Source organism: Carassius auratus, chromosome 21 (assembly GCF_003368295.1).
Source record: "Carassius auratus strain Wakin chromosome 21, ASM336829v1, whole genome shotgun sequence".
NCBI lineage: Eukaryota > Metazoa > Chordata > Actinopteri > Cypriniformes > Cyprinidae > Carassius > Carassius auratus.
This window is the reverse complement of record NC_039263.1, coordinates 20,268,281-20,293,994: the sequence shown is the minus strand read 5'-3', so window position 1 is coordinate 20,293,994 and position 25,714 is coordinate 20,268,281. Positions and strand designations below refer to the sequence as shown.

Here is a 25,714-nt window from a genome sequence, read left to right as displayed (position 1 = left end):
AACTAAAGACTTTTTGGAGTTATGAAGGATGCAGTACTACTCTATAGGTACTCAAGATTAACAGGATATTGAGTGAAAACGAGCATTTCACCCCCCCCCCCCCTTTAAAAAAGTGATGATTGTCTCTGGCCAATCAGTGATCAGCAGAGTTTACACGTCACGTTTTGGTAATGGTACCATGCCGTACCATGCAGTGAAAAAGCGACAAATGTGCATGGATTTGAACTAGAAAAACGCACATTTGTGAAAACGTTTTAACACATATATATTACACGGCCAAATGGCATCGCCATCTTCTGGCCTGGCAGGCAAAATACAGTATTTTTAGCCATATTCAGAGATTTGTAGGAATGGATCGTTTTAGCAACTTTGTCAAAACGTTTTCAAAAATGCAAATAGAAAACTTTTACATTTTTAGTTTATCATTTTTATTTAAACATACTCTCAGTGAGAATAAGAGACTTGAAAATAAATAAATATTTTGGCATCATTTCCTAATTTGTACCCTTATGATTTAAAACCGTGTCCAGGATACTCTTTCATATACACTGAAAATAGATGGAGACTTCAACCATCAAGCTCCAAAACAGACAATACAATTTGTCAATATGAGTACTTCAGCAAAAAATATATTCACTAAGTATTGATATACAAGATTTATAGTCCCTAAGTGGCACTTTATGTCTGTTTTGGAGGTCACACTGTATATCTGTGTGCTTGTCACAAGTCAGGTTCTAATTAATGTAATGCAACATATGAGGTTCTCGATTTATTAAAATACTCCTCTTGAGGAATCCTTCTTACATCTGTGCAAATCCACGTATGTAGGCATATGACTGTCTGACTCATTTGGGGAAATTTTAGCAGAAGTGGTTGGTAAGTCAACAGGCGTTGTATGAATAAGGGAAACAGTTGTTAAAAACAGAAACTCTGGAAGCCAATTGTTAATTTAAAGGATCATGATGATGATATTGCAGTCACCTTCAGATTGGGATGGCTTTGGCTATGTCCTTTCTCTAATTTGGCAGAATGACTGACTCCAGTTCAATGAACCGCCCAACTGCCTCTTTGTTTGAGGTTTGTTCTGTTTAGTCAACTTAGACCTTCACAACTAGGTGAGAAACTTTTGCCAAACCTAGAACTTTGCAGACAATAATTCAAGATAGTTGCCTGCTGTAGCGCCTTCTTGAAGAAATTATGGCACATTGGTTCCTAAAAGTGCTGATTATGGGCTTGACAACAACGCTGTTCCTCATCACTGCATAATCAATTGATGAATTACACATCTATTTTTATAAATGAATTTTATAAATGAATAAGAATGGGCAACCAAAAGAAAATGATTTCAGTATAAATGCTTACATTTATTTATATGTTCAAAAAACACATTATTTTTCAAATACCGTTAATTTTTTTAGGTTCTCTATGCCCTGCCTCTTTCAAACGCATCATTTTCTACAAAGTCCCTCTTTCTGACAAGCAAAGTCTGCTCTGATTGGCCAACAGACCCAGTGCATTGAGACTGGCCGAACAATGAAAGCACTCGTCAGAAATGTATCCATAATCCATAATTGCAAGCTTCATCATTCAAAATAAATGTAAAGACAGTTAATAATGTCCTTAGTTTTACCTTCAGTTCAAGCCCGAAAGGGGAACAGAGTGGCGTGACAGACACAGTGACAGACACAGCTCGTATGTGTTTGCAGTACCCGAGCCATGGACGGTAAAGATAGCTGACTCCACTGTGTGACCCTGTCTCTCTCTCGCTCTCTCTCTCACACACACATATGTGCACACGCACAAACACACACACACGATGTGCAAAACTCTGCATCGTAACATTCAGAAACAAATACTTAAACTAATAACAAAACATACTTCCAAACATACTTTGTTTGTTTCAAAACAAACAAACAAACACCAGATTGTCGTAGTAAAGTCAGAATGACCTCCTCTCCTTGGTTCACCAAAAATGTGTTGCTGTTCTGTTGTAAGTAATCATATACATTCCTAAATGCATCTACTTTTTGCAAGGCCAAATAAAGTGCTTTTGCTTTCGCCTAGATACACACAGCATCTCCCTGACATGACTGCTTCAACACTAACTGTGTTACTGAAACCACGCCGCCTTTCTTTGCGTGAACATGTCGGTGGCATTACGCAAATATTTCCACATAGTGATGTAGACACGTGGGGGCGTGTTTGTATGAGCCGTTTTAGGGGCTAAAGAATATCTCTTTGGATTTGAGACTTTAGTCTTTGCAACTTTACAGATCTTCTTTATGCACCAAGAGCTTGTAACACTAAAAAGACAAAGGAAAAAAATTTAATCGCTTCGTATGAACCCTTTAAAACAGAGAACTTCAAACTCTGCCCATAACAAGTGTTTCGAAAAAAAGATAAAACCCAAAAACACTCTTTTATGGAAAAGGAGAAGGTCTGAGCTATTTTAAAACTTGTCCTTCTTAAAACTGTCTAATTAAGTAGCCAGCAGCAGACATTTTAAACTAGCCTTGGCTCTTAAAAATGGTGAATGTTCGATTGACTACAACGCTCTTCTCCATCATATCTTTATCAATTAATAAATTACTGCTGCCATGACTGCTACAGAAACACCTATTTTTAGTTTACAGGATAAAAGGGAAAAAAAACAAAAGTGATGCAATAGAAGAACCATTTTGGTTTCTAAGTGTGAGAAACATCTGAATAACCTTTGGCTGCTCCCAAACACCAGATGAGATGGTTTACAGTCTGCACAATGCTTGAATGAGACAGAGACAGACATGCCCGCATCACAAACACAATCATAGCGTTGGGTCACAGAGGGTTTGATGGGGAAAATGAAAGGAGATCATTCCTCTAAACAGCAACAGTGATGTCGCTCTCTCCATACTGGCAAATAATGTTCCTTCATCAACATTAAAGCACCATAACGTGTGGTAATAAGGTTAGGAGTTTGGAAGAGGGATAGGACCTCTAGAATGTTTTGAATGTGATGTTACCCTTTGTTAGACGTCTTTAGAATCTTAACTGTTTCTCCTAGATAACAAATTAAATATTTAAAAACACAGAGCAATACAGCATAACCCATTCTGTTTGTGAATTATCGCCAAACAGTACGGTCTCTTCTCTTCCAGATATCATTTCCTACAGTGTGAGTGAGCTGACAGATTGCTGCCTCTTCCTTTCATTAGTTTCTATCTGCATCTCCATCTACCTCTCCCCCTCTGCCGCTCTCCTCTAACTCAACATAAACCTCAAAACTGCTTAAACTGTCAGTTAATTCACCGTGAGCAGAGTTTATTAGTACACAAACTGCTTCTCTGCCCATAAAATAAGTGCTCTTTAATATCTTAATTGTTGTAGATATGGGAATAAAAGAAGAGCAAATGGATTAAATGCCCTGGTTTATCTCCAGAGGGAAAGGGCCCAGGTAATCTCATTTGTGTCTCCTTTAGAGTTCAATTGGAGATCTCATTCTCAAACTGTGCTCAGATTTACTAAAATTCTGCAAACAATTTTTTTTTTTTAATGAAAATCTCCCAAGCTGAAATAGTCCACGCTCTGCTATGCACGTTTGTTTATTACTCTATGCTCTTACTGCCATTTGAGTCTATTTTTATTTATAAGAAGAAATGTCTGAGACAAAGTACTTCAAACTGAGAACTTCAACCTCTGGAGGTCCACCACACAAGGGTTTCAAACAAAGCCAAAAATTCGAAACACTTGACTTCTGAATGGAAAAGGAGAACATCTGATATATTTTTAACACTTCTCCTTCAAATTGTCAAATCTAGTAGACAACAGCTGTAGACATATGAAACTAGCTTTGTCCAGCGGTGAGGTCTTTGGAACTGATTAGAAAGGTTCGTTTAAAGGTAGCCTATATAGGTAATTGACTGTTAACATGTCCAGTAGCCTATGTCACACAGCTGCATGACATTTAATGAAAAACACATACAGACAGACATAAATAAAAGGGAAGGAATCATACACATACTTACTGATTATAGTTAATTATATGTTTCTGTGATTCTGACACATACACACATAGACAAATTTTCTGGAGCAGGGTGACCTGTACATTACAGCCGAACAAAACACGCGCGTCTCACAACAATATGCACACAGCAACTTGTCATTAGCAGCACCCAATTGTCTGTAAACAGACTGTTATTACCTTAAAAACTGCTATCCAAAGAACGTCCACAGAAACGCAGTGGGGGTACAAAAAATGCCAAAACCCTAAACAAATCCAGAGCGTGACTCAGACCGGTACAGGATTCACTGTGATCCAAGATTCAATCCCGAACGTGACTCTGTTCAATACAAGTGCATTACTGAGTCAAACAGTCCGGTCAAAAGTCTATAGCTGCAACCGAAAAATCAAAAAGCTCCATGGGGCAGCCGTGAACCGAAAACAGCAGAGCTGTCATAAACTTTTCCCCTCACTGCTCACACCATCTGCATTGGAGTCTCTGGGGGAAATCGACTGGCTCCGTTTGCGCTCAAGACGGCCACGGGGGGCTTTGAGTTCAGCCCCTGAACGTGCACACTTTTGAGACAGTCCTCACACACTACATGAGTCTTGCTGATACACACACGGACAGGAGCACTGCGACCACGGAGGGAGGGAGAGACTGTTTGAGGAAGCGTGAGAGGAGGAGAGATCCGAACACCTCACACACAAACTCCCTGATCGGTTCAGACTGCGCACACTCTCGCAGTAACAGACATCCTCCCTCACAGACGCGTTTGACAGCCAAACACTAAACGGTAATCTCTTTTCTTTTCTTTTTTTTTTTTTTTTTTTGTACTTAAAGGTCTTTATTGTATTTTTAGTCTTTTCGTACGCTTTTGGTTTAGACATGTCCGCACCTGCAGTACAGAGTCGTTCACAAGCAGCTCACGCAGGGGTTAAACATAGCCTCAGACTTTCTCCATCGCTTGCAAATGATTTGCAGGGTTCTTTTTAAAATGGATTCTAAGTAAATATTCAATTAATCCAGTAAACTTTTTATTTTTTACACCCCCCCCCCCCACCATTTATATATATATATATATATATATATATATATATATATATATATATATATATATATATATATATATATATATACATATATATATACATATATATATATATATATATATATATATATATACATATATATATATATATATATATATATATATATAAACACATACATACATACATACATAAATATAAATATAAATATAAATATATATATATATATATATATATAAATATATATATATATATATATATATATATATAAACACAAATATATATATAAACACATATACATAAAGAAATAAATACACATACATAAATGAGTATATATATATATATATATATATATATATATATATATATATATATATTGATATTGATATTGATATTTTTTATTGATCTTTTATAAGTACTATATTATAGTAATGTCTATAATGTCTGGAATCTAATGAGAAACACTATAATAATGGTAAATAAAAGTATACTAACTAACATATAAAAGTAACTAACTAAAATTGGCTTCTAAAATGTGTGTGTATATATATATATATATATATACATATACATACATAAAGAAATAAATACACATACATAAATGAGTGTATATATATATCATGAAAATAATACCAAAGTTCAGGAAAAACACTGAGGGTAAAATTTTAACAGAGTATTATTCATTCATTCATTCATTCACTCAGTCATTCATTCAAACAGTACATGCTTTAAGATGCATGCAGTTCATTCAATTAAAAATAATATTTTTGGCTCAATCAGACTTTTATTTAGAGTGAATCTGAATCTAAAAAAAAAAAAAAAAACTCTAAATTGCTTTGGTTCTATTAAACTATAGAAAAAGTCCCTATAGTGTTATGACTAAAAATGAGAATCTTTGGTATTCCAGCTGAATTGCGGCTTGATCTTTCTGTCATAGTGGCACTGGCACTTCAAACAGATGTCTAACATCAGACACCCAACTGGATTCCTGAGCATCGCTTTTCATGACTTCCTTATCAAACCATCAAACATATCAATTCAACAGGGTGGAGCTCCACAACGCTTTAAGTCTAAAATGTTTTGGGGATAACAAAATGTACGCAAAAATAAGTGCTGCTGTAATCCAAAGTGGGAAAACAATGTCAGTGCTGAAAATGAAAAGATGTAATGTTGTGTAAAAAAATATGATTATTTTTTAATTAAACCCAGAGGCCAAAAATAGTGTGGACAGAGGGTGTGCATTAAGATTGGCGTAAACATGAGAGTGAAATTATATGTGACAATAAAAGTGACTTGACTTAACTTGATATGATATGATGTGGTCAACTTCAAATTGAAGATTTGGGGATGCTCTTGTCTGATTCTTTTGATTAATCTTCTGTACATTGAAAGAGTGTAAAAGGGAACACTTTGAAAGGCTTTTGTTGATAAGGACAGGATGTTTTTCTATTGCTTGAGATGGTTGTAGTGTTTTCTCTTTGTTCCTTTTGACAAGATTGCTGTACAGTTTCAAGTGGATAGTCAGGCAGGAGGAGAGAGAGGGAGGGTTTGATGGCTGTTGTAGACTTTATTACTGCTGGTGTGAATTATTGATTTTTTTATAGGTTTGAGACTGATGGCTGCCACCGTATAAGTGTATAAAACGGTCACTCAGCCCATCGTCTTTACACAGGACTTGCATACTGTAAGAATAGGCATTGAAACATTTCCATGTGTTGTAGGGCAGGCCTTTGAATATGCTTTCATTTGTATATCACATATCTTTATGTACAGCACTGATGATCAGTTCTTTTTATGGAACATACTGGGTGAATGTAATCCAGGTCTAAATTTGGATCTAATGGGATCTGATTTGGGATTTTATTCTGGATCTAAATTTGAAACTGAATATAGTTTGGGATATAGATCTGGGTCTAGATTTAAATGTGGGTTTGAATCTGGATCTGAATGTAATTTTGGATCAGGTTTTTTACTTTGATCTGGGTTAGATTTAGAAGTTTATTTGAATCTGAATTTGGATCTGAAAACAGATTTGGATCTTTCTGAGGGTCTGGATCTGGGTGTAGATTTAAATGTGGACATGTATTTGAATTTGGATCTGAATGAAATCTGACTCTTTCCAGGGCTTTGAATATAGCTTTGGGTCTGGAACAAGGTGTAGCTTTAAATGTGGATTTGAATCGGACTTTGGATCTGAATCTGGATCTGGGTGCATATTTAAATGTGGATTTGAATCTGAATTTGGATCTAAACTCAGATTTGTATCATGTTTTAAGTATAGAACTGGATCTAGATTTAAATGTGGATATGCATTTGAATTTGGATTTAGATCTGAATGAAATCAGACTCATTCCAGGCATTTAAATATAACTTTGGATCTGGATCAAGATGTTGATTTAGATATGGATATTAAAATGTCTTTTTAATCTGGATCTTGGTGTAAATTTGAACGTGGATTTGAATCTGAACAGAGTTTTGGAACTGGTTTTGGGTCTGGATCTGGGATCTCTAGATTTGAATGTGGATTTTTATTTGAACTGGGATCTGGATCTATATTAAATCAGACTCATACCAGGCATTTGAAAATAAATGAAACCTTGTAGCCTACAGTCTTTCTGTAGTGATGCAAACTTCCTATTAATTTACATTTTTAATGAATGTTGTTTAAATAAGACTGGATCTGTGTGCTTCTTTAACAGAAAAAAACAGCATATTAAAGATTTAGCCATCTGGAAAAAGTAGAACATAAAAATAACTAAACATTCACTTGTGGGTTTGATAAATGTATCCTTTGCAAATACTCTACCTCAAACATTTGGTTGCAATTATCACTCTGACCTGCTTAATGGCCCATTGGGTATGAACATCTAACAACATTAACTTTAACCCTTTTAAGACCAACTTGAAATTATTTTGGGGATGTTTATTCTGTTCTTATGCCTCAAATCTAATGCAGTGTGATACTGTGAAAACTTACTGGTCAAGTCAATTTACACAACACTGACCTTCATGTATAATAAAAGTTTAAATATCCATATCATGATTGCAGCAATTAAAAATATTAACCTTTTTCTGTATCCAGATGGAGATCTGCCCCATTTCATTGGCACCGTGTGCCGTTCACTCAAGACGTTCCAGGTCTCTGTGTCATAATTAATCACTGTGGTTACATTGGCCAGCCATGCTGGATGGAGTGCTGAAGTCACCCACTGTGCAACAGCTGCTGATATTCCATTTCCCACAATGCACAAGGAGAGACAGAGGTCACAGCGCTTACTGGGATCATCAAACTGTTGCTGGGTGACCGACCATTGGAAAGTCTGACTCATGATGGAAGGTTTGAATGTTTGAAGCACAAAGATTCATTATTTATTGAACACCATTTGTACTCATTAGACTCTTGGCTATATTAAGATCCACTCAGTTTGCCATTAAGTCTCTGGAGTGCCCTCTAGTGTTATGAAGAATATTCTTCTTTAAGTGTGCGAACAGTAAGTTTTAAAGAATAGTTTGTTGAAAATTCATTGAAACAAAGGAAAAATTTGACCATTTATTCCGATCCTCTGAAATTAATGAGTGCTATCAGAATAAGAGTCTAACACATCACAATAATCCACACCATCATCAGTTGATGTCTTGTGAAGAAGTTATGTGTTTGTAAAAAAACAAGTCTGTCATTAAAGCGTTTTTGTTTAGAACTGTTTTAGACTGCATTCACTTGTAAACAGTTTTTGACTATTTGCATATTTCTCTCCTGATTCAGACAATACTTTTTTATTGTAGAAAGCAATATTATGCATAGAGGACTCAATCCATAATATTCCACTTAAGCTGGAAGCAATGGTTTGAAGTTGAAACTATCTTAATGATAAATGTATATATTACAAACATGCAACTTTTCGCTACACGAGATGTTAACTGACAGTCATGTGGATTCCATGTGGATTATTGTGATGTTTTTATCAGCTGATTGAACTCTTATTCTGATGGCACCCATTCTCTGCAGAGGTTCCATTGATGAGCAAGTAATGTAATGCTCAATTTCTCCAAATCTGTTCTGTTGAGAAGCAAACTATATTTGTATCTATATATATTTATACACACACCAAAATTTAGCATCTTAACAACAAATAAGTGAGCTAAGAACTTAGATTCTATCAAGCCATTAATAAGTTTGTTGTCCCTTTGTGCTCATAAAGATATCCCATGGGTCTCTCTACCCATTGTAAATGTAGAGCTGTAGATTTATCCAGCACACCGGCCCTATAAAAAGAACCAGCCCTGCAGACAAAGAACTCCACCAGGCTCATTTGAGGTGGGTAATGTGTCCAGAACAGCTGGTCAGGTTCAATCTCTTTTCTGTGTTTGTGGATGGATGGTGGAGGGCAGACAAACACATGGCATGTTTGTTCAGGGCATGTGTCTTTGTAATTGGACGCTAAAATAATAGACGCTTTCCTGCTTCTAGTCAGGCATAAAAGACCAAAAGCTGGGCTGACGTAAGCAGGGTTGTTCACAAATTGGAATTTAAAAACATGCCTTTAAAATTCCAGTTAATTTGCTGAATTTCATTTGACTTTGAATTAAGGAAGCAAATAAGTAACCTAAATATATAACAAATATAATACTTAGAATAATTTAAATATATATATATATATTAGAAATTAAAATATATTGTGGCAGTATTTAACAGTATTCTGTATACCAGTAAATAAATAAGCATAATTAGTTCAATAGATTTAATTGCTTGTTAGCAAAAATGTATGTGGGTACTGAAATCCCTGTTATAACTGTGTTGAATTTCTTTGAATTAATTAAATCTTTCATTCCTTTATTCCAATTAAAACTGTTATTTTGAAATTATTTATGAAATTATTTATGAAATTCTTAACTTTTGTATACACAGACATTTCGGCACCTCATTTTACAGTGAAAAGCTCCAGATCAGAGGCCATGATGTCCAAATCTGAGTGTATGATTTTTCCAGGTAACGTGAAAAAGAGTTTTTCCTAATATAATGACAAATATGAGACCTTGTTGACTTTCTGACGTACATCCATAAGCATACTGTATGTTCCACCAGCTGTAAACACCTCAAATCATGTCGCTATTTAATTCAAGTTTTCAATTCAATTCAAGTTAATTTGTGTAGAGCTTTACACGATGCTAAACTTTTCAAAGCAGCTTAACAGAAAATTTAAGATTATACATTATATTTAGTAATAGCTTATGAGTTGCTTATCTCAAGTTGATGTCCATTATAGCAAAATGATGTAGTTTTGTATGTTGTCTGAGAGTTGGCATCATCTGAGGTCCTCTGGGGGGTTGACATCATCTCAGGTGTTTGGTCATATCAGGTCTTTGTAAGGCTGGATCCAGACTGAAGCTTGTGCAATTCCTAGATACCATGGGATGCCAATCCTGTGGAAGAAACAGAGAAGGTAATAGAGAAAAAAATTGTGTAGCTGCTGTTCCAACAAAGCAAAAAATTATGTGTTCAACCCAAGCAAAATAATGAAAATGTACCTGTAATCAGATGTGACTGAGTACAAGGTTATGAGATACGGTATCTGAATGCTTAGCTAAAGAGATGTGTCTTTAATCTAGATTTAAAAAGAAGTAGTGTTTCTGAACCCCGCACATTATCAGGAAGGCTATTCCAGATTTTGGGAGCCAAATGTGAAAAAGCTCTACCTCCTTTAGTGGACTTTGCTATCCCAGGTACTACCAAAAGTCCAGAGTTTTGTGACCATAGGGAGCGGGACTAGTTAGGAATAGAAGACTAGAAGAATAGAAGACTAGTTAGGTATGCAGGAGCTAAACTATTTAGGGCCTTAAAAGTTAGTAATATTTTGTTACTGATATGAAACTTAATAGGTAGCCAGTGCAGAGAATGCAAAATTGGGGTAATGATCATATTTTCTTGACCTGGTAAGGGCACTAGCAGCTGCTATCTGGACTACCTGTAGCTTGTTTATTGAAGTTGTAGAAAAAACACCTAGCAGTGCATTACAATAGTCTAGTCTAAAGGTCATGAATGCACAAACTAACCTTTCTGCAATCCATAGAAATGTCACTTTCAAAAGACAAGTTTCTGTCTAATATAACACCCAAATTAGGAAGTAGTTTAGAGTTTTGTTAGAAGTTTCATCTGGTCTTGTTGAAATACATAGTTGAGTATCATCAGCATAACAATGGAAATAAATTCCTTATTTTCCAATGATAATACCAAGGGGCAACATGTATACTGAAAATAGCAGAGGGCCTACGATAGATCCTTGTGGGACTACATAGATTACTGGATTTAATGTAATTGAGATGATTCCCTGTTTGAATAGACAAAGTGATAGCGGGAAGGTAGGATCTAAACCATCTTAAAGCCTGCCCTTGAATACCCGTATAGTTTGTAATCAGTCTATGAGTATGTCATGATCTGTGGTGTCGAATGCAGCACTAAGATCAAGTAAAACTAGCAATGAGATGCAGCCTTGGTCTGACGCAAGAAGTAAGTAATTTGTAACTTTGACAAGTGCAGTTTCTAAGATATGATGGGGCCTGAAACCCGAAAATTCTTAACAGAATTTTATTTATAAATTTTTTTGTAGGAAGGACCACAATTGAGCTATTCCCATTCGCAAATGTTTTCCTCTATGTGTGTGTATGTCTGAAGATTTGTCCTCCATTTCTCACAGACTCTGAGCCCCAGGGTAGTAACCTTAGTGTCATTGCAATGGGATGGTTACTGACTCACACAGAGTTGAAGTCAGGTCAGGTCAGGGGTCACAGCAGACCCTTATAAATTGTTCTGGGGAAGACTAGAGAAAAGACTGATGAGAACGGAACTCCTGAGAGATGTTTGTCCCTGCGAGATGAACCTCCATGTTTACCCAAGCTGGGAGTCGAGAGGAATCTGCTTGTGTGGTGATAGTTTCAGTGTTGACACATTCCACAGTTCATGAGCTCTCTAATGCCCTGACACATATAATAGAAGATAGGTTTGGTAATATTTCATTTAAAAAAAAACATAAAATATGTTTTTTAATTTAACATAGCTTTTAAGTTTAAAAGATAAAATAAAAGGTCCCAACATAGAACCTTGAGGGTTTCTCACCCTAAAACAATATCAAAGAATTAACTAGTTGAATTTGGATTTGAATCTTGTTCTGATTTAGATCTAGTTTTGGCTCCAAGTCGGTTTTGGATCTAGATCTCACTACGAATTTAGGTCTGAATTAAACCCAGCAGAAGCAATTGCTAAGGCGTTATGGATGTTTTCTAGATGGTTGGTATCTAACCCAAGTTGAAGAGCCCCATGCTATGATATTCCGGTCCTTAAATAGGGACCAAATACCTTCTGTAATGTAAAGTGGCTTTTAGTTGACTTTTATTATCTCTGACATTTCCAATGGCAAGTAGTACAGGTTCTGCATGGAGAACTTTTCAGATTCATTTGGATCTTTAGATGAGTTGAAGTAACTCTTTTTTTTTTTTTTTTTTTTTTTTTTTTTTTTTTACTTTTAATATTATTAGGCCATATGCGACTTCCAGACTAATTACTTATAGGACTTCTTCACAAACAATATGAAATCTCCATGTGACTGCAATCAGTTGAAATAAGTTTTTCACATTTATTTCCAGGCTACAGGTATAAGAATTGAGCCTGGGTTGGCATAAGGGGCTCTAACATCAAAGTTTAGAGTTAATTTCTAATGAATAATTCAACTGATCAGGATTTACGGGGTTTTTAAGGTGTCTCAAGAAAGGATCTGGAGTCATTTTATAGCGATCCACTGACAGGCCAGACATGTTGGGACAAGCGTGGGATTTAAGTATCAAAGTCGAGGGGTTTGCTCGTACTGACAGGTGCTGTCACGGGTCATCACACTCTGTCGATTTTAGGATGCCCTTGTTTTGAGCGTCTCAAAAGCATAGTTAATTAAAAACAACTTAGCAGCAGTTTTTGTTTAGCAGATTTCCTCCCCAATTAAAATATGTGCAGAAAATGCACAGAAAAAAGTCTGCATCTTCCACCTGGGCATCATAACAAACAGACAGGTGTTAACATGAAAATTTCAAGACAATTTCAAAATAAAAGAGACAAACACTTTTTTCCATACATGTAACATATTGCTTCAACAGTTTCATAAACTGTGCAATGACTTTACATAGTTACAACAAACAAAAACAGAGCTGCAATATGAAATTGTCAATTACATTGCCAAAACATTTTTATAATTAGTTATGCCAGGCTTCCTAATCATTTATTAAATAAACTTCACCCGATTTCTTTAATTCTCCCTCTAGAACATTAAACAAATAAATCATGTTGGTTTCGTAGGCTTAATGTTTGTCTGAACTCTGTAGGGAAATTATTAAAGTGAGGGATGAAATTATAAAACACATTTCTTGGAGATTAGTGCCCCCCAGTGACGAGAAGTGAAATGATTCTTTAAACGATTCACTTTCTAAGCACATCTGTCCACATGATGTACAACAGTTTTATTTTTATTATTTATTATATTATTATCATATTATTCTTATTATTTTAATGAATATTGTTTGTTCAGCATAAATACTTTAAATTATGACATTAAATACATGATGGAATTATGAAAGTTTCAAATAAATTGAGTTATTTTCATCAAAGAGCTCAACGTTTTGTATGGTATGTTCCTCTTGTAGGCCTACACCTCATAAAATAGTTGTGTGAGTGAGAGTGAAGATAAACTAACATATTTGATAGACTGTAGCTGTAATAATTAAACTAATTAATAATTATATTATTATAATACAGGGCATACATTAGAAGTGTGTAATTGTAGTTTTTCTCTTTTTCTGTAGTACTACCTGACTGTTTATATAAAGGCCAATGGAGTCCATTTTATCAAGATTTTAAGTTAACATTTAGAAGAAACTGTATATATTAGGTCTTGCAAATTGCTTCCATTTCTTATGTTTTCAATTGTTTTTAATCCCCATCTTGCTCTGATACAATTTTTATTTTTATTTTAAGTAGAAGTTTTTATATAATCTCATAAAAGCTGCTTGTTTTATGATTAAAATAATAAAAGAATAAGCAAAACACTGTTTAAAGTAGTTTTAGATGGCATAAAGTGCATGCATCTGATATAATTGTGAACTGTTTCCTCAGACATAATGAGCTGTTTGTGTGTTTCATCTTGTTTGTGAAATGATTTTGTTTTCTTTCCGTACAGATAAGAGTCACTGGTGAGAACAACAGCTCACACGCTCATCTATCGCTCCCTCACACACCCCATGCTAAAACAAGAACAACACTGACATCTACGTTACTCTGTGATGGGATGTGTAGTTCTGCCCAAACAGTGATAAGAAGCGCGTGTCTTTTATAAAAACAAGAACTACGTGATGAACAGCCTTGCATAGGAAACATCAATATTTGCTGCTTTTATGTGGCAGAATGGCAGACATTTGAAAGAAAAAGTATCATATGTATCATATAAGAGCATCATATAGACTGATCTTTTAGGTTTTTGCTGTACACACAGCAGGAGCGCGCCGCTCAATAACTGCTTTATCAGACATTACATGCAGGATTAAATTAAAATGACATCCATTTTTTCTGAAGACAGTCAGTTTCCTTCAGAAATACAGTTTTATAAAACACCCGCACTCAATGTATAGTCAGAAGCACCCAGTGTTGGGGGTAACGCATTACAAGTAACTCGAGTTACGTAATCAGATTACTTTTTTCAAGTAACTAGTTAAGTAACGCATTACTTTTTAATTTACAAGAAAATATCTGAGTTACTTTTTCAATAAAGTAACGCCAGTTTCTTTGTTTTTCCATTTATTGACTGACAAGTCTCCAGTCCCCATACTGAGAGAAATCAGAAGTACAGAGGCGTTGTGTGCACTGTGTGAACATGATGTAGTTCTAGACTAAATGTGAATGTGTATTAATTCATCCTACTCACAAAAGAATTTAGAGTTAGTATTCATCAAAATGAATTAAAACAGTGAAATACAAACTTAAAATATGACACAAACCTGCAATAATTAAATGTTAAATAACACAAATGTATCTAATCCCATTTTATTAACTTTGCTGCTGTCCTTTGATGATCCAGTTCAACCATACTAATAAGCAAAAATGACTTTAGATAAACTAACAATTGTGCTTCATTGTTTTTTTATTGCTGAAGAGTGTTGAATCTTCTTCTCCTGTGTGCTACTGTACAGACGTGAATTTACTTTTCCTTCAGCCTGAGGTTTATTCTTTACACTTTTTGGTGTGAAAGGGCTTTTACATTTGCTATAAATAGAACTTCTTATATTAAAAACAATCAAGCCCTGCTCATATTTAAAAAGTAACGTAATGCATTACTTTCCATAAAAAGTAACTAAGTAACGTAATTAGTTACTTTTTTGGGGAGTAACGCAATATTGTAATGCATTACTTTTAAAAGTAACTTTCCCCAACACTGCCCATCAGTCCTAACAGGTTATAAGGAGACACCAGAGGATTGTGGGAAATGGTTTAAAGGTCATTCAAGTGTGAACTGACCACATTGTGACTCTAAACGCCTTCAAAATCTTCAAAAAGTCTCCACAAAGTGTTCAATCGTAACGCGGCTGTCAGCTTCAAAGCCACTTCAAGACATAATCAGGGTGTTTTCACGACTCTGTAGACCTGTGGAATGCCAAACATCTAATCAATTTCTCGTCTACGTATTTATTCCTAAATTTAGATATCCGATTCATTGTTGCAGAAGTGGACGACCCAGACGTCGATTCATTTCTGTGAAGGTCGTGGCCTAACACTTGTTGAGGCTGCCGTTATACACTTCACGCAGGCTAATAAACAACCTGTTGCCGTCCAAATATCAACACGCTCAGTTGCCGTAAATCAGGCGTATTTACAAGGTGCTCTGTACACCTTTGTTTCTGAAGGGCGATGTTGACGTGTTCGGGGAGTCAGATAAAGAATATTTCTCACCAACTCCTTCCTGTTTTTCCGAACAAGGCCTTTGTTTGGCCGCGGGAGTCCTGCTCCTCAGTTCTCAGGGGAATGCTGAACCGCTGCATTCGTGCCTGAGAGAAGCATGGAGCAGAACTGTGTTATCAGAGACCTCTTCAACCTGCTCTCTTGTTGTCTGTCTCTCCGTCAGCAGCCTCTGGGTCTTGACAGGGTCATGGCCACTCACATTAGGAGGAGTATAATGAGAAGTAATTATTATTAAGTGTCAGTGAACTCAGTTATCTTTGTACTGGCAAGTACTGTACGTGATGTATTATCTATCTATCTATCTATCTATCTATCTATCTATCTATCTATCTATCTATCTATCTATCTATCTATCTATCTATCTATCTATCTATCTATCTATCTATCTATCTGTCTATCTGTCTATCTATCTATCTATCTATCTATCTATCTATCTATTTTTTGTTAAAGTCGACAGATAAAGTGCAATGAATTACAACTTCAGCCAAGGTTGCCTTTATATATTTATTTTTTACTTTTCTGCTATTTTATTTGAAATTGTATAATCTCTGCTATTACACTTCAAATCATAAGAAATAGAATCAACTCTTTTTGTTAAACAAATTAATAAAGGTTATTTTGATTGAAACAATATTATTTTAGCAATAAAAATAATTACAAAATTATTGCTGAATGTAAAATGGGATAACTATGTTTTTTGAACACTTTTATTCAGCCAGGACACATTAAATTGAGCAAAACATTGTGTTAAAATCATTTACAGTATAATGTTATAAAATATATATATTTTTAAACTTACTATTCATCAAATAAACCTGAAAGAAATGTCACAATTTCCACAAAAGTATTGAGCAACACAGCTATAACACTGATAATAATATTAATATTAATATTAATATTAATATTAATAATAATAATAATAATAATAATAATAATAATAATAATAATAATAATAATAATAATAATAATAATAATAATAAAATGTTTCAAGTCAGCAAATCAGTATATTAGAATGATTTCTGAAGGATCATGTGAGACTGAAGACTGGAGTAATGATGCTAATAATTCAGCTTTGCATCACAGATATAAATTACATTTCAAAACATATTCAAATAGAAAATGGTTATTTTAAATTGTTATAATATTTGAAAATATTACAGATTTTACTGCATTTCTGGTCAAATAAATGCATGAGCATAAGAGACTTCCTTCAAAAGCATTACACAGCATTTAATGGTATGACAGATACTTTTATTTGAATATACTTCAGTAAATTATGTTTTTATATAAGAATATTGTTTAAAAGTGATATATAATCAGTCTGATATTTTATTGAATATCTTGGTTTTGCTTTGATAGATCTACTTTAAATCTTGATAGTTAAAGATGCAAGGAGCAAATACTGTTTATTAATTTTATATATTGTGTGTGTGTGTGTGTGTGTGTGTGTGTAAGATTTAAAGTCCTTGCCATGAAGTCAAAGGTGTCTAAAGCTCATTGGCTAATAGAGGAAAGAATAGCTGTGCCTGTTGAGGAAACAATGCATGAAAAGAAGGAAAACCCTCAAGAAAAGCTCCTGAATGGGTCTCTAAAAATAAGACTTGTTTGACCATAAAACCTAGATGGAAATTACTTGGAAATGGATGGATATGACCAAATGTACACATTTAAACTATGTCAGAGAATTTGGTTTTAGAGTCTAAGTTTTGTATTCTCATCAAGGCTGCATTTATTTGATTACAAATACTGTAAAAACAATGGAATATTGTGAAATATTACTACAGTTTAACATTACTGTTTTCTATTTTAATATATTTTAAAATGACATTTATTCTTGTGATTCGAAGCTGAATTTCCAGCATCGTTCCTCCAGTCTTCAGTGTCACATGATCCTTCAGAAATCATTCATATATGCTGATCTGACGCGCAAGAAACATTTCTTATTGATATACATTTTGAAAGCAGTCAGCTTAATTGTGGAATAAGTATTTTTGAACTCTTTGTCATGTTTGTAATCGAACGGCCACCAAACTGCAGTTGGGTTCATACAGAAATGTGTCAATGAACGTGTTTGTGTTTCAGTGATGTGAAGTTGACCACAGGGAAGGTATTTTGCTAACCTGCTGCGGAGACGGAAGCGAGACATTCCTCTTTTCCCGTCCTGTCCCGCGGTGACGTGTGTCAGTTGACAAATTCCAGCCGTGTTTGAATCCTGTCCCAGAGGCAGACACAACAACAACAGGAAGTAAGACCCTTTCCACAGGTGTCAGGAAACACAGGAAATAAACAAGTGGGATGCTGGGAAACAGCCTCATACGAGACCTCGGCGAGGTGAGGGATCTGACGGTTATTAATAGTCCACGCAGCTATTTTCAGACCTCGTGTTGAAGGACAGGGTGTTTTCATTCAGAAACCTCTAGTGCTGCACTGGTTTTGGATGTTGGTTACATTAGGACACTTTAGGCAATTTAATTCATTTTAAGCTAACTATATATATATATATATATATATATGGATTAACTTTTACAGTTTTTGTCAGTCACTTTGGTACATTTCTCAGATCAATATTGAAATTCTCAAAACTACCTGTTCAATTCTCACATCATATAGTCATTTATACACATCAAAAAACCAGTTTCTCATTCTTTTGAATAAGTTGTGAATGCTTTTGTACATTCATGCAATCGATTACGCACATTTATCTGCAGTCCTACATTATCAGTTGTCAATGTCATGTCGCTCAAAATGTATTATATAGTTTTGTGTGCAGTAGTCTTACCCTTCAAAACATCTAGTCTTTAGTTCATCGTATAAGTCATTAAATGCTAAAAGGTAAATCTAGTTGTCACAAACTGCCAAGCACACTTTTTATTTAAATTTTTACACATTATCATTAGACTTTTTGTCAATTTGGCACGAATCGTGCAAGTGAATCTTGACTAATGAAGAGAATGTAGATGATAAACCAGTGATAAACCATTTCTCTGAAACAGCTCAAAGGTTCATCTCATGAATCTTCAGTAGGAAAGCTTATACTGTATAGACAAAGGACAACACAAGAGTTACACATTCTAAAAATTGACTTATTTTCATTTTTGTGCCCATATTTCCTTTTCCTTTTCTATATTACAAAAACATTGTAAAGGATTTATTTATTTATTTATTTATTATTTGTTTGTTTTTTTGGGTCAGACCACTAGTAAAAGTGTAACTGGGAATTCTATCCTGTCTCTTTTACAGTTTTTCTCAGTCACTTTGGTGCATTTTTCAAAACAGAAATGAAATTCTCAAAACTACTTGTACAACCTCCACATCATCTAGTCATTTATACACATCATAAAACCAGTTTCTCATTCTTTTGAACAAGTTGCGATTGCTTTTGTACATTCATGCAATTGATTATGCATGTTTATCGGCAGTTTCCTACATTATCAGTTGCTCATGTCATGTCGCTCAAAACGTATTGCATAGTTTTCTGTGCAACAGTCTTACCCTTCAAAACATCTAGTCTTTAGTTCATCATATAAGTCATTAAATGCAAAATGGTTAATCTAGTTGTCAAAAACTGCCTAGCACACTTTTTATATTTATTTTTACACATTATTATTAGACTTTTTGTACATTTGGCATGAATTGTCCAAGTGAATCTTGACTTATGAAGAGAATGTAGATGATAAACCAATGATAAACCCTTTCTCTGAAATAGCTCAAAGGTTCATCTCATGAATCTTCAGTAGGAAAGCTTATACTGTATAGACAAAGGACAACACAAGAGTTACAAATTCTAAAAATTGACTTATTTACATTTTTGTGCCCATATTTCCTTTTCCTTTTCTATATTACAAAAACATTGTAAAGGATTTATTTATTTATTTATTTATTATTTGTTTGTTTTTTTGGGTCAGACCACTAGTAAAAGTGTAACTGGGAATTCTATCCTGTCTCTTTTACAGTTTTTCTCAGTCACTTTGGTGCATTTTTCAAAACAGAAATGAAATTCTCAAAACTACTTGTACAACCTCCACATCATCTAGTCATTTATACACATCATAAAACCAGTTTCTCATTCTTTTGAACAAGTTGCGATTGCTTTTGTACATTCATGCAATTGATTATGCATGTTTATCGGCAGTTTCCTACATTATCAGTTGCTCATGTCATGTCGCTCAAAACGTATTGCATAGTTTTCTGTGCAACAGTCTTACCCTTCAAAACATCTAGTCTTTAGTTCATCATATAAGTCATTAAATGCAAAATGGTTAATCTAGTTGTCAAAAACTGCCTAGCACACTTTTTATATTTATTTTTACACATTATTATTAGACTTTTTGTACATTTGGCATGAATTGTCCAAGTGAATCTTGACTTATGAAGAGAATGTAGATGATAAACCAATGATAAACCCTTTCTCTGAAACAGCTCAAAGGTTCATCTCATGAATCTTCAGTTGAAATGCTTATACTGTATAGATAGAGGACAACACAAGAGTTACACATTCTGAAAATTGACTTATTTTCATATTTGTGTCCATATTTGTTTTTTCCTTTTCTATATCACAATGACATTGTAAAGGTTTTTTTTTTTTTGGTCAGACTTTGTAAAAGTGTAACTGGGAATTCTAGTCTCTTTCAGTCAATATCCCACATACAGTAATGTGTAAATGTGTACGTTTGAAATGGATATGGCATATTTATTATATTATTATATGGCATACATAAGCATATGGCATTTTGTTCAATACAGAGGTTTACATCAGATCATCCCTCCAGAGTAAACTGTTATATTGACAACATGACTAAGCAATTTGACTGTCTTATCCGTACACTATGACACAAGGACTTGTCATTCTGATGGCACTGATATGTTCATTGACACAGCTATTTACTTTTGAGAGATGAACTAAGGATTTTGAGCAGGAGACTGGCTTTTGCAGGTAATTCATGGTGATTTGCTATTTGTACGGGTTGTTTTGAGAAATGCACTTTATGTTTTGCAAATTGTGAGTTTGATTCAAGAAATGTACCAAAGCGACTGAGAAAAACTGTAATCAATATCCCACATACAGTAATGTGTAAATGTATACTTTTGAAATGGATATATGGCATACATAAGCATATGGCATACTGCTCAATACAGTAGTTTACATCAGAACATACATCAGTTATATTGACAACATGACTAAACGATTTGACTGTCTTATCCATAAACTATGACACAAGGACTTGTCATTCTGATGACACTGACATGTTCATTGACACAGATATTTATTTTTGAGAGATTAACTGAGGATTTTGAGCAAGAGATTGGCTTGCAGGTAATCCATTGTGTTCTGCTATTTGTACAAGTTGTTTTGAGAAATGCTCTTACTTTTTTGCAAATCTCAAGGTTGATTCGAGAAATGTACCAAAATAACTGAGAAAAACTGTAAAATAGAAAGATATATTTAAATGCATTTAAAAATATATAAAACAATATTATTAATCTCAAGAATAATGTGTAATCATGCTTCATTATACTCGAATACTAAATTAAAAATATATAAAGATATACTGTCTTTCAAATAAATATTCTCTGATTTTGCCTCGTTGTTTCTCCTATATCTTGAAGTTACTGTAAAAACAGATCTCAGTTAACTTGAATATTGTTTAAAACAGAACTTGTAATTAAAAACTCAAAAACTTAAAAAGGCAAAACAACAAGAGACTGGATTTTGTCCTCATTGAATTACATAGTTTTAATTTAAATCTCATACATAAAGCAGTAAAAATTCATATTATCTCTTTCAACAGGGTTTGAAAGCAAAGATACAGATAATAATTTACACACAGATTAGAAGGATATACAGTACATACTTTATAATAATCTCCTTGGCCTTAATATACCACACACATGAAAGACATCACTGTTTAGCATTACAGATGTCATATCACTGAACTTCGACACTAATGCTCATCAGAATTGGAATTGAGTCTGGTATTTGAATATGCATCTCATTAAATACGATTTGATTGTAATGCATTCATAATGTAAAAGTGTTTGTACTGTAGGTGTTCATTCAGTGTTGACATCTAAGTTTCAGCATAATGAGCCCTGATATGAAATCTGCTATATTTATCTGCATGTTTATTTATGTGCATGTGATTCATGTAGACATGCTTTGGAATAAAGACATAACTGGCATACACATCTGTAAAATATACAGAATAAAATGCACATCTTTTTCTTTGACTCTTTTAAACATATTAAAATAGATCCATTTGGTCCTTTAATTTATAATGCTACATGTACACTGACTAAACTGAAGATAGAGAGTTGCTGTCAGCGAGGGGTGAGAAAATTGCGAGCGGACGAACGATTGCTGCTGGTTTCAGTGTTTCCGTCGCCTGAGCCCACGTCATTACCTGTCATACAATGAGAATAAAAAATGAAATAAAATTAATATCCTAAATAATGTCACTTTATATCAAACGAAAAGTTTTAAATATATTTTTAACATTTTTTACATTCAAAAAAATATATTTGATGTGCTTTAATAAACTGTAAACTCACCTTCACTTGAATGAGATTTCAGCATGGCCATTTTAGCCAAGAATTTAAAGGAGAGACAAGCGCCCGTTTCCCTGTCACACAATCCACCTGCTTTACAGTTGCAGGTTTTCCGACATTCCATGCCATATGTTCCGTACATGCAGTCTGACAAGAGAAAACACAAACATGTTAGAGCTGATTTAACCATTACAGGATCCGTACCACTTGTCATTAACAAAGACTCTTTTTGAATATATGTACTTCTTTTGCTGATCCAGTGTTTGTGTAAAAGGATCAGAAGGCTCACTGATGGCTAAGACTCAGGGTAAGACTCAATTTAAAGGCTGAGTGTGAGTAATTGATGTGGAAGGAGTGTGTTTTACCAATACAACACAATGAGTGTTCTTTCACCAACTCACATTGTTTTTACATAATACTTTAAGTAATAATTTAGGGGCCCTCATTTCTATATATATTGTTTTTTTTCTTTTCACATTTCTCTTGTGATGTTGATTGTCACTTTGTTTTACTTTTTTTTTTTTTTATCTAATTTGAAATCTGTAGGATATTTAATTTGTATAAGGGCATCATAAATATAAAATATTAATTGTTTTATTTATTTTGCATACACATTCTCCTGTACACAACTCGCTTTGAATTTTATCTTTATGGTTTTTATAATTTATGAAGGCTGCACTGATGATAGGGGACAATATTAAAGGTTTGATTTTCAAGATACATAACGTTACAGGTCTTAAACTTAGCAATACTTTTAATTTCTTAAATATTATACATTTTTCTAAAGATATTATTTTTTAAATCAAGATTAAATTAGAAATTCATTTATACTTTTTTTACGTTTTTAAATCCTCGCGTATAGAATTAATAAATAGTGCAAATATAAAGAAAAAAAATAAAGAAATACAGCAATTCGTCTTTTTGGTAAGGAAGTAAAGAAAGTAAGTAATAGGCCTATACAGAAAAAAAATCTATGTAATTATTTTTAATTGGTTTAAGTATTTTAAATGATATTTTGCTCTGAAAGTTGCAGTCTATAATTAAGATATAACTGGTTGCAAAATCAATGAATCCGTTGAACGCCAATCCCCTCACAATCCCCTCTGCCTGAGCAGGTGCACACATCAGCCCGTACCTTTGCAGATGCCATATTCATCTCCATAATCATCTTCATCCTTGTAGAAGTCGCAGAAGAGTCCCGGTCCGCACTTGACGCCGTGCATCCCGGACACGGTGCGGTAGCAGTGCTCTCCCCGTCCCGCGGCGCAGAGCTGGCAGCATCCGCAGTCATCCTGCACCGTGCGCCTGCAGCGCTGCGTCGAGCCGCACCGCGCGGGGTTGCATTTATCCGGGCAGCTGACGGCGTATTTACCATTGGGACCCCACGCGTCAGCGTCTCCGAGCACCATCAGCAGCAACACCGGGATCGCGTACAGACGCATGTCTTGAAGTGCTAGCGAACACCACGCTGGATGCTGTCCTCGGGTCTAGTGCGCTGGGGAGGAGCTGTCCTCTACAGTGAATCAAATGGCTCGGGCTGCATGACTGTCAGCTTTAAACAAGTTTGTTTTGCACATAGTATGCCCTCGTCAGTTTCCTCAATCCGGTGTTGTTGTCTATTTGCCAGCCTCCCCCTTCCCTGTTTTAGAAATCCGGCGTGGAAGTGGAATTAGAGCCGTGCTGCCATCCAGGAATTGATGTCATCACTGAAGTCGAGTTGTTTGTTTGTTTGAAGGTTTTTCAAGATGACCCTCGTGACCCCCAGGGCTCCTTGTTCCTGACGTGAACGTGCATGACGAGATGTTTTTGGTAGCGTAAAAAGAGTCTTCTTCTGAGACTTGATTTACAGTAAACAGTTTGGTGAAACAGTTTGCACACAGAAATGTCACAAATTTCACAAGTAATTACAAAGAAAAGGCAGGTAACACTTCTTCAATAATCTGTTTCATTTATGAGTACAAGGCATATGTGTGTGTGTGTGTGTGTGTCAAAAGTTTCTGAACAGTATACTTTTAATGATTTTAAAATGTCTCTTCAGCTCACCAACATTTTAAAATCATATATATATATATATATATATATATATATATATATATATATATATATATATATATATATACAGTATATGTGTGTGTGTTTGTGTGTGTGTGTGAAAGAGAGAGAGAGAGACAAAGACATTAAAAATAGTTGTAGACTTTTGGTCTGTATATATATATATATATATATATATATATATATATATATATATATATACACACACACACAGTACAAACCAAAAGTTTGGAAACATTACTATTTCTAATGTTTTTGAAAGAAGTTTCTTCTGCTCATCAAGCCTGCATTTATTTGATCAAAAATACAGAAAAAAATGTAATATTGTGATATATTATTACAATTTAAAATAATTGATTTTAAATGTATTATACTTTAAATTATAATTTATTTCTGTGATGCAGAGCTCAATTTTTAGGATCATTATCACATGATCTTTTAGAAATCATTCTAATATGATGATTCATTATCAAAGTTGGAAAAAGTTATGCTGCTTAATATTTTTTTCAGAACATGTGATACATTTTCAGGATACTTTGATGAATTAAAAGTAAAAATAAATAAAAGCTATGTTTTTAAAATATAAATATTTTGTAATAACAATATAAACTACTGGTCAGTAATTTGGGGTCAGTAATTTTTTTTCTTTCTTTTTTTTAAATAAAATAAATTTTTATTTAAAAAATCACTTTTATTCAGCAAGGATGTGTTAAATTGATAAAAAGTGATACTAAAGAAAATACATTATTAGAATATATATTATTAGAAATGTTTTTTTTTTTTTTTGGAATAAATGCAGTTCATTTGAACCTTTTATTCATCAAATATATTAGACAGCAGAACTGTTTCCAACACTCATAATAAATCAGAATATTAGAATGATTTCTAAATGATCATGTGATCGACTGGATGTTACATGTGACTCTGAAGGCTGGAGTAATGATGCTGAAAATTCAGCTTTGCATCACAGGAATAATTTATTTTTTTAAAGTATATTCAAATAGAAAATTATTTTAAGTTGTAATAATATTTCACAATATTTCAGTTGTTTTCTGTATTTTTGATCAAATAAATGCAGGCTTGATGAGCAGAAGAAACTT

General features: G+C 34.2%; 2 protein-coding genes across 2 annotated transcripts in view; both read right to left on the bottom strand.

The window, feature by feature from the left end:
* LOC113038880 (rho GTPase-activating protein 24-like) overlaps positions 1–4,641 on the bottom strand; it is a 107,363-nt gene extending 102,722 nt beyond the window's left edge. The window contains exon 1 of the mRNA XM_026196643.1: positions 4,181–4,641. The gene's annotated coding sequence lies outside the window, so the exon portion shown is untranslated. The remainder of the gene's footprint in view (positions 1–4,180) is intronic.
* A 17,083-nt stretch (positions 4,642–21,724) lies between these two features.
* LOC113038879 (endothelial cell-specific molecule 1-like) lies at positions 21,725–24,214 on the bottom strand. The gene is made up of 3 exons (XM_026196642.1): positions 23,698–24,214; positions 22,566–22,709; positions 21,725–22,417 (listed from the first exon to the last, which is right to left on the bottom strand). Exons 1-3 carry the CDS (start codon positions 24,002–24,004, stop codon positions 22,335–22,337), a joined length of 534 nt encoding a protein of 177 aa, XP_026052427.1. The 5' UTR covers positions 24,005–24,214; the 3' UTR covers positions 21,725–22,334.
* Positions 24,215–25,714: the final 1,500 nt, after the last annotated feature.

Excerpts from the sequence above, each read along its gene's own strand:
- LOC113038879 (XM_026196642.1), bottom strand. The coding sequence starts at position 24,004 with ATGCGTCTGTACGCGATCCCGGTGTTGCTGCTGATGGTGCTCGGAGAC. Across the intron at positions 22,710-23,697 it reads TGAATATGGCATCTGCAAAG|ACTGCATGTACGGAACATAT; the intron begins GTACGGGCTGAT and ends TTCTCTTGTCAG. Across the intron at positions 22,418-22,565 it reads GAAATCTCATTCAAGTGAAG|GTAATGACGTGGGCTCAGGC; the intron begins GTGAGTTTACAG and ends ATTGTATGACAG.